This window comes from Sinohyriopsis cumingii, chromosome 5, assembly GCF_028554795.1.
Source record: "Sinohyriopsis cumingii isolate HCF-2022 chromosome 5, ASM2855479v2, whole genome shotgun sequence".
Lineage (NCBI taxonomy): Eukaryota > Metazoa > Mollusca > Bivalvia > Unionida > Unionidae > Sinohyriopsis > Sinohyriopsis cumingii.
The window spans coordinates 33,319,507-33,338,918 of record NC_142965.1 but is presented as its reverse complement, the minus strand read 5'-3'; the positions used below and the strand labels follow the sequence as shown (position 1 = coordinate 33,338,918).

At 34.8% G+C, this 19,412-nt stretch overlaps 1 protein-coding gene across 1 annotated transcript in view; it reads right to left on the bottom strand.

Moving 5' to 3' along the window:
- The window catches only part of LOC149798905 (5-hydroxytryptamine receptor 2A-like), a 41,587-nt gene extending 27,761 nt beyond the window's left edge, over window positions 1-13,826 (bottom strand). The window contains exon 1 of the mRNA XM_089957820.1: window positions 12,755-13,826. Within this exon, the coding sequence (XP_089813946.1) occupies window positions 12,755-13,037 (283 nt within the window). The 5' untranslated portion in view covers window positions 13,038-13,826. The remainder of the gene's footprint in view (window positions 1-12,754) is intronic.
- Window positions 13,827-19,412: the final 5,586 nt, after the last annotated feature.

Here is a 19,412-nt window from a genome sequence, read left to right as displayed (position 1 = left end):
ATGTCTTCACTTCGTTTTCTAACAGCACTTTGTAAAGCTTCATTTAATAGTTCTATAATTGCTCTAGCCCTTCCTTTAATTTGTGTGAAATGATACACTGGAGTCATTCGTAAGTTCTATAATTGCTCTAGCCCTTCCTTTAATTTGTGTGAAATGATACACTGGAATCATTCGTAAGTTCTATAATTACGACAGCTCATCATGAAGTTGAAGACATGACGAATTAAATATCTGCAAGTCGGCTTGAAATATTCACCTACATCTACATGAGAGATTGACACCTTTAAATACGAAAAAAAGGCTGCCACGTTTAAGCCGGTTAAATCCGGTTTCAGTGTGCTGGCACGGTCATATACATATACAGAAAGGAAAGAAAAAATAAAACAAGTACGATAGCAGTGTTGTATACAACACCAGGAAAATCACGTGCTCTAGAAATAGTATCGGACATTTATTTGAACGAGATGGTTAAATGGATACAGAAATATACATTTGAGACAACTGTGTCCTAGAAACCTCCGTTTATAAGCAACCTACTATCAAACTGATGGCACTATGTAAAACCTTCAAACTGTCATTTGCTGTCTTTTTCCATCATTAAAACGTTATTGTCTCATTTTCAATTCATATTCAATCTTACTGACCAATGTTCAAGAGAAGGTAACCGTAAACCGAGTCTAAACCTGAAGAAACTTTACATAAAAGCGGTAATCATTCATTAGACGATTCAGCTATTGATATTCGGTTCGTTGACGTAATATCATTGAATCGTCATTCGGTTCGGTGACGTAAAATCATTGTATTGTTATTCGGTTCGGTGACGTGAAACCACTGAGTTGTTATTCGGCTCTGTGACCGATTTTGTAGCATGCACTTGTGAACTTGAAATTCAAAAGTCGTTGCAGGATGAATAAAGACGATTAAATGCGACTCCAAAACAGTCCCAGAATCAGAGCTCGAAAACAAGTGGTGTCATTTAGTTGCGATTAAAATGACTCACTTGCAGACCGCAATAGTTTTAGCTAGACGAAGTTTATATAAACATTGTATCTAAGAATACTGTCAGGAACACATACACACATACACACAAACAGACATGCATATATATATATATATATATATATATATATATATATATATATATATATATATATATATATATATATATATATATATATATATATATATATATATATATATATATATATATATATATATATATATATATATAAGTGAAGGATGGTCTGTTCATTTATTGTGTCTTAGCGATTTTCCAGCCTCATTACATCACAAATCATCTAAAATATTAAGATAAATTCCTTAAATCAAAAATATTTTGAAATTAATAATAACGAACCTCAAGAAAATAAATGCCAGAAATATCATCGCTTACAAATACATGTAATGGCATATTGTCAAAAAGACCGTCCATAAATGACGTCACGCACCTAGTGGGGGAATATGTGTCCCACATTTGTGACGAAGTGTGATAAGGGGGAGGAAGGTGTTTAAAAAAATGTGTGACGAGGCGGGTAGGGGTCAAAAATCGGCCAAAATTGCGTAATGTCATTTATGGATGGCCCCAAAGGACACAATAAATACATACGATGGACTTTTCGTCTAGTGCTATGATTTAATAACTTCAAGTTTCTGCGTCATTTCATACTATCTTACCAATCGCAAAGTTTGCTTCAAAGATTATGCAAAACACTAACTATATGTGCAAACCAGGATCATAAAAAAGAGTAAAAATTAATGCGTTGAATCTAGGAAAACCGTATAAGTTTGCTCAAATGTTGCAAATAAATGTCACTACAGACGTTTTAAAAACAAAAATACTTTCTGTCAATAATTTAAAACTTGTTGAAAACACGATTGCAGACTATATGTATCATTAGATGATGCATTGATAAAGCTTGTACCCCTGCTCCAGTTTAGGACTGGAATTTTGTCATGAGAGGATTTGTTATAAATGATTAGCCCGGAGATGATATAGAAAAATTATGCATTATTTGGAGTAGAGGATATATATATATATATATATATATATATATATATATATATATATATATATATATATATATATATATATATATCGCAGCTGTGTCACCGCGTGAACTGCAGAGCTGTTTGGACTGCATTGATTTTGCTAGTGGAACTGTTCTAATACCGTAGTTGAGTTATGTTGTATTGTTTCATTTTTACGTTGAAATAGACGTATTTGTCACAGTTAATTGACGTCTTACTGTTTTATTTTGCTGGCGGCATTGTCCTAGATATCGTATTTTAATTAATACTTTACTGTTTTATTTTGCTGGCGGTATTGATCTAGTTTTCGTAGCTAATTTATGTTTTATTATTTCGTTTTTCGATTGGCGTTGCCCTAGTTATTTTTGTTAATTCTTGTTGAACTGCTTCATTTTGCTGGCGGCATTAGTTCTCGCACTTAATTCATTTCGTACTGTTTTTTTTATTACTGTTAATATAATGTGATGCTTATTTTCTTTTCCAACTCTCATCGTTAAAATAAAAAAACTTGTCGACCGCTCCGGTGGCCTAGTGGTTAGAGCGTCCGCCTCGGATACGGGAGGTCGTGGGTTCGATCCCCGGCCGAGTCATACCAAAGACTTACAAAAATGGTACTAACAGCTCCCTCGCTTGGCGCTCAGCATTAAGAGGTTAGTGTTAGGACTGGTCGGCCCGGTGTCAGGATAATGTGACTGGGTGGGACATCATGCTACATGTCTGCGGCATGATGCCCCAGTGCTAGACATCACTATAAACTGCCACATTGCAGACATCGTAGCGATATGACTGAGAAATTGTTAAAGCTACGTTAAAAATCCAAATCACATCACAACCACCACACCACACATAAAATAACTTGTCATACTATTTACATTAAATATGTTAAAATAGGCAAATATAACAAAAATCATATAGGACTGGTGACTTGCTTTTAAGCAAACCAATTAACAAAGTATAAATCTGTTTTTTAAAAAAGAAGACAAATCGTGATATTATGGTTTGCTTGTTTTCTTTTCTATGTTTCAAAGCTAAAAATTTTAAATTGGAAAAAAATACTACTTTTGGCAATTAGTTTGTCAGACCCTACCGCACTGAGGCAGTAAACTGTGGTTTTTAGGCCGAAATCTTGGGTGATCAATTAGAGTCGTAGAAGAGGTAAAAACATTTAAGCCTAATTTCTAACTTACCATCTTAATTCAGTTCCATCATAATGCCATCCGAATTAGGAAAGTGTAGCACTTACTCTTGGTTATCAGAGTAATGATTTTTTTTTCTCTATATATCTGGAAGATCGGTTATCAGGATTCTTCCTCCCCTCCAAAAAAATAAATAAATAATAATATAACATGAAATAAATAATAAATAAATAAACAAACAAATAAACAAATAAACAAAATAAATAAATAAACAAACTAATTAATTAATTAATCTATTAGTTAAAAAATCAATAAATCAATAAACAAATTAACTAATTAATTAATTGATCGATTGATTAATTAATACATTAATTAATTATTCAATTAATTAAAAATACAATATTAACCGATACTAATAATAATAATAATAATAATAATAATACAAATAATAATAATAATAATCTTAATCATAATAATAACAACAACAACAATAATGATAATAATAATAATAATAATGATAATAATAATAATGATAATAATAATAATAATAATAATAATAATAATAATAATAATACAAAATGAAATATAGTGACAATTATATTTAGTGATTGTCGAAATTACTTGTTGCTGTGAGTGTCATTGTGATTGAGTTTACCAGCCTCTTTCACAAAACTTCAAAGATGTTGACAAACGTAAATGGCTATGAGTAGTATATTTTTTAATAGGTAATTGTTTATACAAAGGTAATCTTTGTTCCTTATCCTCATGTCTCCTTCCATCATCTTACTTTTTATTATTTAATGCCGTCGTTTAAATTCACAAAATGCATATTTAACAAGGAGAGGAAACATTTTTCAGACAGAAGAGGCAATCCGTTTACTTCTGGTATGCTGCAACATGAAATGCTCTTATATGCATGTAACCCATAACTGAAAGAGAGATTGGCTCTTATAAGCAAAACTCTATAACTGAAAGATTAGTACTTATAAGCAAAAGTCTATAGCTGAAAGAGAGATTAGCACTTATAAGCATGAAGCCCATAGCTGGCTGGGAGATTAGTTCCATGTTTTGTGATGCAAGGTACAATTTAAACCAATTGATGTCTCTAGTTATACATACAAATTTCAGCAGACTTGGGGCAGTGAATATTGAAAATAACAGTACGTTTTATTTATTCCATGCTTATTATTATAGATCTCTATGTATGTATGTATGTATGTATGTATGTATGTATGTATGTATGTATGTATGTATGTATGTATGTATGTATGTATGTTTGTGTGTGTGTGTGTGTGTGTGTGTGTGTGTACTTTCGTACGTACGTATGTATGCATGAATGTATGAGAGAGAGAGAGAGAGAGAGAGAGAGACTCTGCAATGGAGGGATGGTTTGGGTCTCAAGATATATATCGTAGTCAAGAATTTAGTCAGCACAAAATTCACATAAAACAGAAATATCGCTTCATTAAAAAGACTTAAAACGCCGCCAGTTGGTTGGTCATTTACTTATCTGGTTGTTGATCCAAAACTTGTTGTTTTTCACTCTTTTCTGTTACTTAGTTCAAGACCCATAGAGTTGTAACAGAATGTCAAAGTATAAGTGGAACTTAATAATTGTCTTCTTCTGTGAGAATTTGCAAGAAAAGGATTGGAATTATTAGAAAGGAGTTTTATAGCTTTCATTGAAGATGAAGACGTATTTAATTTTCTTTGTCATCATATGACAAAATTACCTCTTTAATTCAATACAACCTCATATTGGCGAAAAGACATTACGTACTTGCATGGTATGCCTTTGCCCTTCCTGAAGTTATGTTTTATTATTTTACGTCATGACTCCATTGTTTTTACGCAACACAGAGAAAATTCAAACATCTGGGTCTATTAAATGCATCACTGAAGAAATCATATAATAAAACTGACATATGTTTTTAAAATAAAACCCAGAGCAAAAGAAGAAAATAAAGAACAGGCCGGATGTCCATATAACTCTTCAACTTGAGATTGCAGTAAAATTGAATTATCATGCTAGATAATAAAGACACGCGCTCCTACATGAAAGCTAAACGCTACAATGTAATTAGTTGAAAAATGTTGTTGAATATATATATATATATATATATATATATATATATATATATATATATATATATATATATATGTTCTTAATTGAACATTGAAAAATACTGGACTTGACGTCATATTATGCAGAACACGCGAGCCTGCGAAGTTATTCGACGCTACTTGAACGAGGGCCCAATTCCTTTTAATACTTATTCAATAATAATTTTCTTTTATGCACTTAAAAAATAAGTGTTAATCACTCTTTTATGTTTTTGCAATAACACGTATGAAACATTCAAAAAAAGATGCAACATTTCATTTGAACATTTTACACGTAGTTCAATTTATGAATGAAACCGAAACACCTCGAAGTGATAAGCATTACTTTACTGCTATGGGGCGCGCGCACGTGGGGTGATTCTGGTTCAACAGTGAACAAGACTAATGGATAAAGAGTAAGGCGTGTAGTTTGCTAAAGAAATACATCTAAAGTATTAATATTAGTAAACAGTGACCCGATACATGGATGAAAATTGAAGATACCATTATGAAAAGATGAGCCAGAAAAATCCAGATTGGGATTGTCTCATTGGTACAGTCATGATGGCGGGTAAATTTATAAAGGCAACGTGCGTTATTGTTGTTTCCAGGTATTGTGGGCCATTGGCGTTGGATAATAACGTCTAAAAAGTAAAGAGATAGAATTTTGAGCCTCTTGAGATTAATTCAGTTTCGTGTGAATCATAAAACGATGCCATCGAGAGTGGATAAAAAAAGTACACCGTTTACGCCAATTCAGATTTTCTTTCTTGAATTTGTATCATAGATAGCACTTTTTGTGTGATAGATCTACTTATCTTTCAGCAGTTTTGTCATGTAGAAAGGGTTATAGTTTATCACGACATTTGGTGGCATGAGATATATGACGTTGTCACCACTCCACGCTTCTGCAGTCAGAATTATTTAGCCGTTCAAGAAAACATTTCGTTGAATGCGGGCACATGTTTACTATATAAGGAAGAGGTGAACAGTAATAGTCCCTATGAGTCGTAACACAATTAGTTTACACTGTCAATATCCAAAGGGAATGTGATACTTTGACAATATTAAAATGGAATGTGAAACTTTGTCAATATTCAAATGGAATGAGAAACTATGTCAATATTTAAAATGACATGTGAAATTTTGTCAATATCCAAACGGAATGTAAAACTTTGACAATATGAAAATGGAATGTAAAACTTTGACAATATGAAAATGGAATGTAAAACTTTGACAATATTAAAATAAAACGTGAAACTTTGTCAATATTAAAATGGAATGTGGAACTATGTCAATATTTAAAATGATCTGGGAAACTTTGTCTCTATTTAAAAGGAATGTGACATTACGTCATTATATAAAAGAGACTCGAAACTTTCATTAATCAGACCTTTCCGTCTTGGATTTTAGAGAATCTTATTTCTTCTCATGACACTAACGTATCAGCCTGATCAAAACGCATTACAATAAGTTTGGTTCTTTAAATATTACAACATTTTTACGTACATGTTCAAGTAGTTAAAGCAAACCTTGATAAAGTGTACCATCTGGATAACTTCGATCACTTCATTGATGTTAATGCCTAAAGAAAGCTGCAACAAAACAAGTTTTTATGTGTTCCTTCGTCATAGAGTCCCTATAAGACTGAGTGCCGACAAATGTTCGAAGAAACATCAAAGATACTGATGGAAGCAGTAAGTATCGTGTTGTGTTCTCACGTTTCATGGGATCATAAACTCATTCTTGACTATTCGTTAAACTCAGAAAATGCAACAGGTGAATGTGAACAAGTATGAAATTATAAGAAACGGTGTTTGTTGGTATAAACAAAAAACCATTCAATAGCTTATTTCGAAAGAACATCGGAAAAGAAAACCTTTTAGATTTGGGTCTGCAGTACATTTTCAGTGCATATCTAAGAAATATTTTCGAGGTGACTCTTTTCATAAGAGCTTTCGTATTTTTTTCGAGGTCTCTTATCCTTTCATTGCATGTGCTCAAGAATATCAATGCATAGGCAAATATTTCACATTCAAAAAATTAACATCATCATTGGATTCCAATTTGCCGATGCCGGAAGGTATATCCTATAGACGTTTGATGTTATACGTACGTCGCATGAACTGATTAAAACCATGGACGCAAAGAAAATTATAAACTTCCTACTAGAATGTAAATTTACTTTTAGCACAAAAAATGATTTTAGTGACCAAATTAATTTGTGATTAAATGGTTTGTGATATTACATTGTTAACATGAACACGAATTTTACAAGCAATTTTACAACCAAAATGTGAACAATTTATGCTGAACGTTTGGATGATTTTCAGCCGCTTTAAATAAATCGAAAATAATGACAGATTTTTATTTCACTTTTAGTGACTATTGAAATTAGAAATTTGAAAAATTTGGAAAATAACCTTTAGGAATATAAACATATAGAAAGCTACAAACGTTTGCATATAAAGTAAACTTAAATGAAATGCCACTAAACTGAATAGCTAGTTTTAAGGTATATTTTATTTGATTTATTTTTCATCTTTCATATGATAAACGCATTTCTGGTGACACGAGAACACAGATCTTTGATAGAAATGTCAAGTCAAGACAAATATGAAACCTGTTTGTACAATCAATGTCAAATATGGAAATTATTGGTAGGAAACTGAAGTGTAAACTGCTTAAGATTGAATAAACGGTTGCGTTTGCTGTTTATCCATTTCATGTCTGCAACGGTAAATATAACGAAATGTTTATCTTTTGCATGGGCGCCCGCACCACATAGAGTGAAAGAATGAAACTTGCCTCCACCTCCACCCCCATCCCAATTTCACATATGAACATGTTTTGGCCAAATATGTAAAACTTATTGGCAGACAACTACATGTTTGCCACCAACCCCCCAACCCCCCGGAAAATAATTTTGAGGACGACCCTCCGCTTGTTTCATTTATATACTTTCACATCAAACATTTTATAGTCCAAGATCTTTGACATGAACGACATCATAAGAGAGATGGTAATATCTATAAAAAAATTGAATAATAAATTCATTTCTCATCAACTCAATGCTACGAAGATTTTAACCACGACAATGCCTTTGTGTCAGGCTTATTGCTAAGAATGCTACGAAGATTTTAACCACGACAATGCCTTTGTGTCAGGCTTATTGCTAAGAATGCTACGAAGATTTTAACCACGACAATGCCTTTGTGTCAGGCTTATTGCTAAGAATGCTACGAAGATTTTAACCACGACAATGCCTTTGTGTCAGGCTTATTGCTAAGAATGCTACGAAGATTTTAACCACGACAATGCCTTTGTGTCAGGCTTATTGCTAAGAATGCTACGAAGATTTTAACCACGACAATGCCTTTGTGTCAGGCTTATTGCTAAGAATGAATACAAAGATTTTAACCACGACAATGCCTTTGTGTCAGGCTTATTGCTAAGAACGAATACAAAGATTTTAACCACGACATTGCCTTTGTGTCAGGCTTATTGCTAAGAATGCTACGAAGATTTTAACCACGAAAATGCCTTTGTGTCAGGCTTATTGCTAAGAATGCTACGAAGATTTTAACCACGACAATGCCTTTGTGTCAGGCTTATTGCTAAGAACGAATACAAAGATTTTAACCACGACATTGCCTTTGCGTCAAGTTAATTGCTAAGAATGACACCAAAGATTGTTGAAGAAAGTAATAATTATTAGCCGCACAAAATGACTAGTTTTCCCCCTTTTTTAAGGGGTGTGTGAGTTTGAGTGGGGTTGGTTGGAGCTCACTAATTTTATCTCTAACGATCGTATACCAGAAGAACATTTTCAATGACACATCTGTCTGGTAGCAAACATGTGTTATCGCTACTCCGCCATAATTACCGGAAAATTGGCATACAACTTTACATGCACATTCATCTGTGGCTAAAACGTTTCTTATCGCTACTATTCCTGAATTCCTGAATAGACATTCGGTTGACATGGGGTTTCCACAAAGGTAATTCTTATTATGTCTAGCTAGATTAAAACAATCATGCCGATCTGATTTCAAATATGGCCCGCAGAGCTACGATTTTGAAACTCTAGTTATCGCCACGGTTTTCTAAACCGATGGTCGTTTTGACATGGGGTTTTCAATAATCGACTTCTGCAATCCGAATTGAAAATCATATTTTCTCCACTTCTCCAAAATGGATGGACCTAGCGATAGTGAGTTTTTTCACTAAAAGACTCCTTAATGAAGTTTAGATGGACCAAAATGAAAATGGTTCCAATCGGATATCTAGTATGGTCGCTCTGGTGTCCATCCTGAAAATCGTGTTATTGCTCTTCTTCTGAACGAATGTCACATTGACATGTAGTTTTCTCTTAAAGACAACACTTCACAACCTCTGTTGTTTGTCTAAACCGATAATTTAAACTGAGGTTGGGATTCTTTATAACATGCAAGAACTATTTGCGAAAATGAAGTAGCTGAGAGCAGACGTGCTCTCAGGAGTATTAACAGTCTGATCGGCGTATGGATAATATGCACAACTGAGACACGCTTTACTTAGCCGTGATGGTGCAGAGTGTGGCCAGATAGAAGAAACGTTTTACTTAGCCGTTATGATGCAGAGTGTGGCCAGATAGTAGAAACGCTTTACTTAGCCGTGATGGTGCAGAGTGTGGCCAGATAGAAGAAACGTTTTACTTAGCCGTTATGATGCAGAGTGTGGCCAGATAGTAGAAACGCTTTACTTAGCCGTGATGGTGCAGAGTGTGGCCAGATAGTAGAAACGCTTTACTTAGCCGTGATGGTGCAGAGTGTGGCCAGATAGAAGAAACGTTTTACTTAGCCGTTATGATGCAGAGTGTGGCCAGATAGTAGAAACGCTTTACTTAGCCGTGATGGTGCAGAGTGTGGCCAGATAGTAGAAACGCTTTACTTAGCCGTGATGGTGCAGAGTGTGGCCAGATAGAAGAAACGTTTTACTTAGCCGTTATGATGCAGAGTGTGGCCAGATAGTAGAAACGCTTTACTTAGCCGTGATGGTGCAGACTGTGGCCAGATAGTAGAAACGCTTTACTTAGCCGTGATGGTGCAGAGTGTGGCCAGATAGTAGAAACGCTTTACTTAGCCGTGATGGTGCAGAGTGTGGCCAGATAGTAGAAACGCTTTACTTAGCCGTGATGGTGCAGAGTGTGGCCAGATAGAAGAAACGCTTTCCTTAGCCGTGATGATGCAGAGTGTGGTCAGATAGTAGAAACGCTTTACTTAGCCGTGATGGTGCAGAGTGTGGCCAGATAGTAGAAACGCTTTACTTAGCCGTGATGGTGCAGAGTGTGGCCAGATAGAAGAAACGCTTTCCTTAGCCGTGATGATGCAGAGTGTGGTCAGATAGTAGAAACGCTTTCCTTGGTCGTGATGATGCAGAGTGTGGCCAGATAGTAGAAACGCTTTACTTAGCCGTGATGGTGCAGAGTGTGGCCAGATAGTAGAAACGCTTTACTTAGCCGTGATGGTGCAGAGTGTGGCCAGATAGAAGAAACGCTTTCCTTAGCCGTGATGATGCAGAGTGTGGTCAGATAGTAGAAACGCTTTACTTAGCCGTGATGGTGCAGAGTGTGGCCAGATAGTAGAAACGCTTTACTTAGCCGTGATGGTGCAGAGTGTGGCCAGATAGAAGAAACGCTTTCCTTAGCCGTGATGATGCAGAGTGTGGTCAGATAGTAGAAACGCTTTCCTTGGTCGTGATGATGCAGAGTGTGGCCAGATAGTAGAAACGCTTTACTTAGCCGTGATGGTGCAGAGTGTGGCCAGATAGTAGAAACGCTTTACTTAGCCGTGATGGTGCAGAGTGTGGCCAGATAGAAGAAACGCTTTACTTAGCCGTGATGATGCAGAGTGTGCTCAGATAGTAGAAACGCTTTACTTAGCCGTGATGGTGCAGAGTGCTTAAAGACTTCTTCTGTGCAATTAATCCTAGGTTAAAATGCAGCTGATAAAACAGACCTTCAATATGACAGCCATATCGGTCATCTATGAAATATTTTTATCTTTTATTCCTTATTAGATGGTCCTATCGACAAATAATATTCAATAAAGAGCATCAAACTACCTTCCCTCCCCAACCCCCCAACCCCCAAACAACTATCGGCTCGTTTTGTTCTTACAATTTTTACCTTTGAAATTCAGGAAGTGACAACGACAAAAGCGCATCAAAAGCAATTGTTTTCTTATAGATGCACCCCTGAATAAGGCCAAGCTAAAACTATATGACCCAAATTACACCAATGAATCATGAACCAAAATAAAAAGAAAATGAAAGTTCATTTACTGATATCTAAGGTATACAATATCTTTTGTTTAATAGCCATGAAAACCAGGGAAATTCTTTTTCCTTAAAAATTAAACTCAATGAAAAGTACCAAACTGTAGAGGGCCACCTAAGATAAGTGAAAATTCAGCATGATTGTCATGCCGACTATTTTGAGACTCTTATCGCGACTGCACCTGAACTGAAAGTGGTAGCAGCATGGGAGGTTTACTAGAAGTCTTATTCTGATTATGTGGTTGCTCCTTTTCAAGGGAAGGACGTATCGACAAAATGTCAAAATACTTCCCACGATAAGCGAATTGGTCCTAATTAAAAATTATAACCAAAATGTGAAAAATCTTGCAACGGCAACGTCTCCCAAACGGACGGTGATACCAACATTTTTTAAAAGAAATACTATTGCTTGGATGAAGATATTATTTTAGGTCATTTGCAATTAATTCTTTTATGAGCTATGGAACCAGGTTATGTGTGATGGTATATTAAATAATGTATGCAAAAGAATGAAGGTCGCTGATTAACTGAACATTATAGCCAGAAGGACAAAAATTAACGTAATTTGACAGAACAAGTCTGCGTATGGGTAAGCTGCACGCTTGGGTAGGCTTGAACATAAGGCAGTTTTATTTTATCGCTGTTGCCACACGTGTGCTACTGAATATTAGAGCGGAGATGTTACCTTGTTGGATTTTTATAATGGGCACATACAAGTGACATACATTGGTTTTAGAAAAACGAATTGCACAGCAAATTGTTTTTATCGCATTTTTGATTTGCAGATCCTGCCACTTTGTGCCCAATAATAATAATAATAATAATAATAACAATACATTATTTACTGAATATCTGTAAATGTCAGAGATTGGATTGCAGAATCATTATTGAAATTACAAAACAATATGATTATTACATAATACTGGCTTGTCTGATAAGCAAACGACTATCGTAACTTGCAATCTTGTTGTTAGTTGTTGATGTTATTGTTTGGTTTTTTTATACTCTTTTTGAGCATAAATTACGTCTGGAAAACTAATTTATTCTTTCTTATCTTAAATATAGAGATTAGTTCAAGACGTATGTCGGACTTGCAGTGTTTAGTCAGAGAGAGAGAGAGAGAGAGAGAGAGAGAGAGGCAATTACAATTGATGTCGACAATATCTTACCCATGAATTCATTGATTATGCTGAATGGCATGACGATGATACAAACCAATAAATCCGTTATGGCCAGGGACAAAAGAAAATAGTTTGTGAATGTTTGTAGCCTCTTTTCCATGGATACCGCCATGCACACAAGAGAGTTTCCCGCCATTCCGAACAAAACGAGGGGCAGCAGCAACAACACACCCCAATTGTACGATTCTTCGGCAACTTTCTCATAGGCACTTACTGTTGCATTTATGGCTGTCATAGTATTATTTAAAACATTTGTAAAAACCCTCGACATGTGCAATTGCTACGGTTACCAGCTGCTATGTTCCTTGAACGGAAACGTATCCGGCACGCTTTGCAGTGGAATTTTAAGACTCACACATGTGGCAAATGTCCTTAATGTATTATGGTCTTTGGAAAATTCATGTATGACGTTCCTATTTGTCATTTCTTCCGTATCCTAATTAAACTCGTTTCTTTCGTTTCTTTAGAGAGGTATACTCACACCACATTAATGTAAAAGCACGCATACAAAGTAACTCCTTCGTTTTATCAGAATCGATATTGATTAATAGCTCCGAATGATCACCGTTGAAGTACTTAGTTTAAGTATTCCATTTGCTTCCTGTTCCCTTTAATTTACCACCATTTTGACTAGAAATAACATGGAATAATTGCTTCCCTGATAATTTTCTTCCATGTTAAAGCGGCACTGAAATGATTAATTGCGCTTGAGTAACACGATTCAAATGAATGGCAATGTAATTCAGACTAAGAAATACCACTTATATCAAATGAATAGTGTAACATAAACTTAGAGCTATTGAACTGGTTCAGAAGTTTTAAAATCACAAACTTTCTCCATCGAATCCTTTAAGACTGAAATTAACAGAAACATTTTACTCCTCACCTTCATTTGGTGTTCTCTAATCCTTTTTCTTGTTCTTATACAGTGCTTTTTTATAAAAAGCAATAGGTTAAATTCCTTTATGTTATAATACAAATATACTCCCACTCAATTCTCTGTAACCTGATGTATCCATCCAATAAATTATGCTTACGTTTGGTAAACTCGTTTTGCAGTAGTGAGGGGTTAACTATTTTAGATTCAATCTGACAGGTGCCGAGCAGACACGCGGGAATCACTATTCCTAGCTGCCGCTGAGTGGTCGGAAATTTATACAGAGAGCTAATAAGGCGAGGCGTTAGACCGTATACTTTTGCCATCCCCTAATACCACTGTCATCACGGGATATCAAAAACCGAGAATGTGAATAGCAGAATCCCTGTAAGCAGGCTTAATATACGGTCTTTTCCTAAGAATCTATTATTCTATTGCTCTCAACATTGACTAATGGGATTGGGCTTCAAATTCTCACAATTAGAATAAGTTCATCCCTAGAATCGATAATATATTTACATGGATAGCGGCAAACAAGTAATATGATTTCATTCAATTATATGTATATATTCAATATTCATGCAAGCAGAGAGAGAGAGAGAGAGAGAGAGAGAGAGAGAGAGAGAAGGGGGAGGGAATAATTTACTACGCGATTGAAATTATAAATAAATAAATTCATCATCGTGTCAGTTATTGTACAGATTAATACACCAAATAGTAAACACAATACAATCAATAGCTACGAAAGAATAACATATGTCTTGAGTCGAGAAATGAAATGTTGAATATTCCTTAGTTGCACGAAATGTTTCTGTCTTCAACACAATTACAGAATAATTACTCCAACGGAGCATTAACGTTCGCAGTAAAATCCGATGATCCAATTACAAAATATTCGTGTTTACTGGTATATAGAATTTATTTAGACTCTGAGCCAATTGTTCCGTAGGGTATAATGAGTCATTGCAATTAAATATGCAATGATATACATTTTCTATATCGTCACGTGCATCACACAATGGATTATGTCTCAAATGATACAAATATATAATCTTAATGTAAATCACAATGATTATTTCTAATTATAGTATCAGAAAAATAATTTTCCTATCACCAGCTAAGAAATAGAAAAGCACATTTGTTGTCTTAAACTGTATCTTTCTTCTGAATATAGATAATTACTTTCAACGTTTATTGAATCAATGAGTATGTTCCAGACATATATTTAACAGAATAAACATGAATTCCCCCTTTTGTCTGTCTAGCATTAACTGCGAGAAATTCTTCGTATTTATTTTTAATTATATATGTTTATCTCACTAGCCAATGGCAGTGGAAGGTCAAGAAGATAAGAACGAGCGACATCACATACAACTCTATGTAAGAAATGTAGCTTACAAAATTATTGTTTATCTTCCAAGGTGGGCTAACAAGTTTCTTCAAGATTTCTTCTACTCAAAATACCAGTTTTACAACAAGAGACGTTACTCAAATGGCCAGCCTCAAGACAAAAAGCTACTCAAACACTACACCATATAGCACTATATGTAAGATATGTGGCTTACGAAATTATTGTTTATCTTCCAAGGTAGGCAAACATGTTACTTCAAGATTTCGGCAAGATACACTTCTAGGAAGACCAGTCTTGCAGCAAGAGACGCCACTCAAAAGACCAGCCTTACAACAAGAGCCCTAGCAAAAAATAAAACAGCCTTAAAACAAGAGATGCAACCCAAACTACCAGCCTTGCAAAAAATACGCTACTCAAAAAAATAAATAAAAAAAAAAACAGTAGCTCAACAAGTTGTTTCTCTTGTAAGACCAGTCAAAATTTTACCTGCATGTTTTTTTTTTTTGGTTTTTTTGGGGGGGTTTTTTGGGGGTTTTTTTAATGTATGAGTCTTCATCAGAACAGTAAGCCACAGTAACATCAGTATGGTTATATGTATGTTAAATAGATCCTTTCTGACATTTTACGGCCAAATATATAATTAATGTTTAAGTATTTTCAATGCACTTGGCATTTTTGATGTCGATTGAAACATGTTATCAATATCATTCGTCCATATTCCTTGAATTCTAAAAGTTAGACCAAGATGTTTTTATCATTCAATTCAAGAACACATTTGTGTATTTTTTTAAATTTCAGTTCAGGAAAATCTGATTTTCACTTATTTGAGAATAGCATTGTCTCAGTTTTGATTGGATGTCAATTATACACTGCCTGGAGCATTTGTGACATGCTTGTAAATCTGTTGTCAGCACAGATTTTCAATTTCGTAAGTATCATTGGATGAAATGGTGATATTTCCTATCTCCAGCGATCTATCATCAACAAAGAATTTGTCAACGATGCCATTATACTACAAAATAAATACATGTGGTACGCTAACTGCAATTTGTTAGCTAGTGGATTCGGTAATATTTACAAAACTGTTTCTATTCTGCTAGAGAGATTGTCAGTAAACAAAAATAGAGATAGAACACTTTAATTTATGCATTTTACCACTATGTCAAAGACGATCAACTATTGTACAGATATCACAAAGGACTATTGTACAGATATAACAAAAGGACTATTGTACAGATATCACAAAGGACTATTGTACAGATATCACAAAGGACTATTGTACAGATATCACAAAGAACAATTGTACAGATATCACAAAGGACTATCCATGTCATCATTGCTATGAAGCACAGTACAAGCGCAGTTATTAGATTATTTATAAGAACTGAAACATTGTAGAATTCCTCAGTAGGACACCGGATTGATATTTAAAATAAGATCAAATGAAAGTAGGTGGTTGGGAGATGTTTTAAATGGATTCTTTTTATACCATTTCCAACACAACTCAGTAGTGAAATAAACCTGTGATTTGAAGGAGCAAAGCCACTTCTGTCATTGTCTCTGCTGTTCTCCATAACGGTGGACTATTTTTTAACAAGAAACATCTTGAACGTAATGCTGAGCACTGTGAATAAGACCGTTTATTTGAGCCTTTGGTGAGTTATTTTATCCACACTACGAACTTTAATGATCGACAAAGTATTGTTTTCATCAATATCGTCAGGTTATCTTATAGCTTTTTATGTAAGGCCTGGTGTTTTATTCACTAGATCGAAATTTGTGTCTTCATGAGGACATTTTGCTTGTTCGACAAAGGATTATGCTGCATATCACGAACCGACGACAATAGTGCTCTTGCGTGATAGAATGGTTGAATACATTAATTTGACAAGATGATTCTTTTTGTTCGACAACGGATTGAGATACTCTTTAAGGAACCGACGACATTAATTCATCTGCATGATAGAATGGTTGAAAACATTTCCTTGATAAGATGACACACACTTTTGAAAAAGTCATTCTAGTTTGCATCATTGGAATCAAAATTCTCTGAGTTGCAATTACATTTCTCCTTGGGCTTTTTTTCCCTTTCTTTTCATTACTGACCTAGTTGACTGCTTTTAATGCAAATTGTCTTCCCAATGACTTTGATTATTAATGGTATTGGCTATATTTCCATGCAGTCGTGATTGTTCTCTGCATTGATATCATACCAGCATTCGTCTCTCAACCGAAGGGTTGCTGTGCAAAATGCTATACCATCTTTAGTAAATTGAATACACGGTATCATCAGCATCACCGCAGGCCTGTTAGTTTTCCACTCAATAGCTCCAGCGAGAGTATTCCATTTTGAAAAATCCGGTTTATTATTGCGCTAGACGTCTCTCTTATAACAGGTATATAATTCTTAATGTAGCTGTGACTTACATAGTAGGCTCGATTAACACACTTTTTGCCTTAACAGATGTTCTCCGAGAATGGAGAACACATTTGGTTGAAGATATGGCAATGCGGTCTATCAGTCTTTATTGTATTGTGTATATCATTAACAATCATTACCTCTGAGAGTTTTTAATTCAACTTTGAGGAAGTCTTTTTCCGAATTACATATAATTATAATAGTATCACAGAGAATGAAGCTCCGCTCAGTGATGCTATTCAGTTGTTGCTGTTGTTATTATTTTAGCGCCGTTCTTCGGAACATTATAAAATATACATGACGGCCATTATGTAGGCGCCGGAAGAAGCCCGGGAATAAACCACAGACCCACGGTAAGCCACTGACAAGCTGGACAGAATCCCAGAAATGTGATCATACAGAATGTTGGTGGTAAATTACAGGCAACATATATTCATATATTTCGTACCGTTTACCCATTTTTACGCACGCAAACACACCTATCTATCTATCTATCTATCTACCTACCTATCTATCTATCTTTTTATCTATCTATCTATCTATCTATCTATCTATCTATCTATCTATCTATCTATCACAGAAAAGACTATCCCTGAATTCTATGGGAGAATGATTGTGATAAAAGTAGGCATAATGAATATTCAATATAAATAATACTATCATGCAGGTTAGAGAACTTTAACTTTCGTACTATACGGAGACTGGAACCCAGGTCCGCGAGTAAATGGCATTGTTGCCTGCACACAACAGTCAATATACCATAACGACCATGTAAACATCGGCAAAACGTGATGCTTTACAAAGGTTACGGTTATTTCTAATATGATTGTGAACAGCAACGCAAGTGAAACAAACAGAATAACGATAATATACCAAGTTAAGCCAATTAAAAATAAGATAAGGGAAAGCCAAGAAACTAAAGAAACTAAACTTAAATAAACTATTAATATATGGCCTATTCGATTTAAATTATTTTAAAATAATTAACACAAATAAATCACAATTCGCTCGTAGACATATAGATTTAAGTAGATTTAAAACTTGGTTTACGTTTCTCAGTTTAATCCTACTCCGTGTTTATTTAGTATATCATAAGTGATTGACAACATCATCAGGTGGATTGGTATCCACTCATGTTGCTAATTAGTGAAGGTTATTATTGGTCATTAATTTCACTTGATATACCTGCCTATTCGATACCTCTCTGTATTACTTCATTTAGAATTTCTTTTGGTTAATGCCACTAAAACACTTGTGTAATCCTAAGTACTTTCAAGACTAGACAATTGTAATTCATTTTCATCTGGTTCGCCTCAGTGTCTACTAAAGAAATTTCAAAATGTTCTAAACAATGCTGTTTTGATCATCCTTAGAGTACGTAGAACAGAGTACACAACCCGCTGCTCTGTAACCTTCACTGGTTACACATTCGATCCAGAATCGAACACAGATTCTCTTCACTATTCTACATTTCGTTGACTGGCTCCAGTCCAATATACTTATCTGACTTCATCCATGTGTAGACCCCATCTAGAAACTTACGCTCCTCTACGGACACTCGCATTCCCATTGTTCCCACTAATAAAACGCAGTATACGGACAACGTTATTTTGGTTATCACTGCCCAGCTACGTGGAACGAATTGCCGATGGACGTTAGACACATGGACACTGTGATCTCATTCTAGAGGGCTCTTAAAACTCACCTATTTTGACTACAAGAACAGACTTAAAGACTTAAGAAAGTGTATTTCCTTAATTATTGTCAGCATGTATTTTTGATTTGTAAATTCAAGGTGTTTCTTTTTGCAATCTTGCCGTTGTATCTTTGTATGTGTTATCTAATACTGTAAAGCGATTAGAGCTTCTAAAGACTGAGTGCTGTACTAAGTCCATATTATTATTAATATTATAATTATTATTATTATTATTATTATTATTATTACTGCTACTACTACTACTACTATTACTACTACTACTACTACTACAACTACTATTAA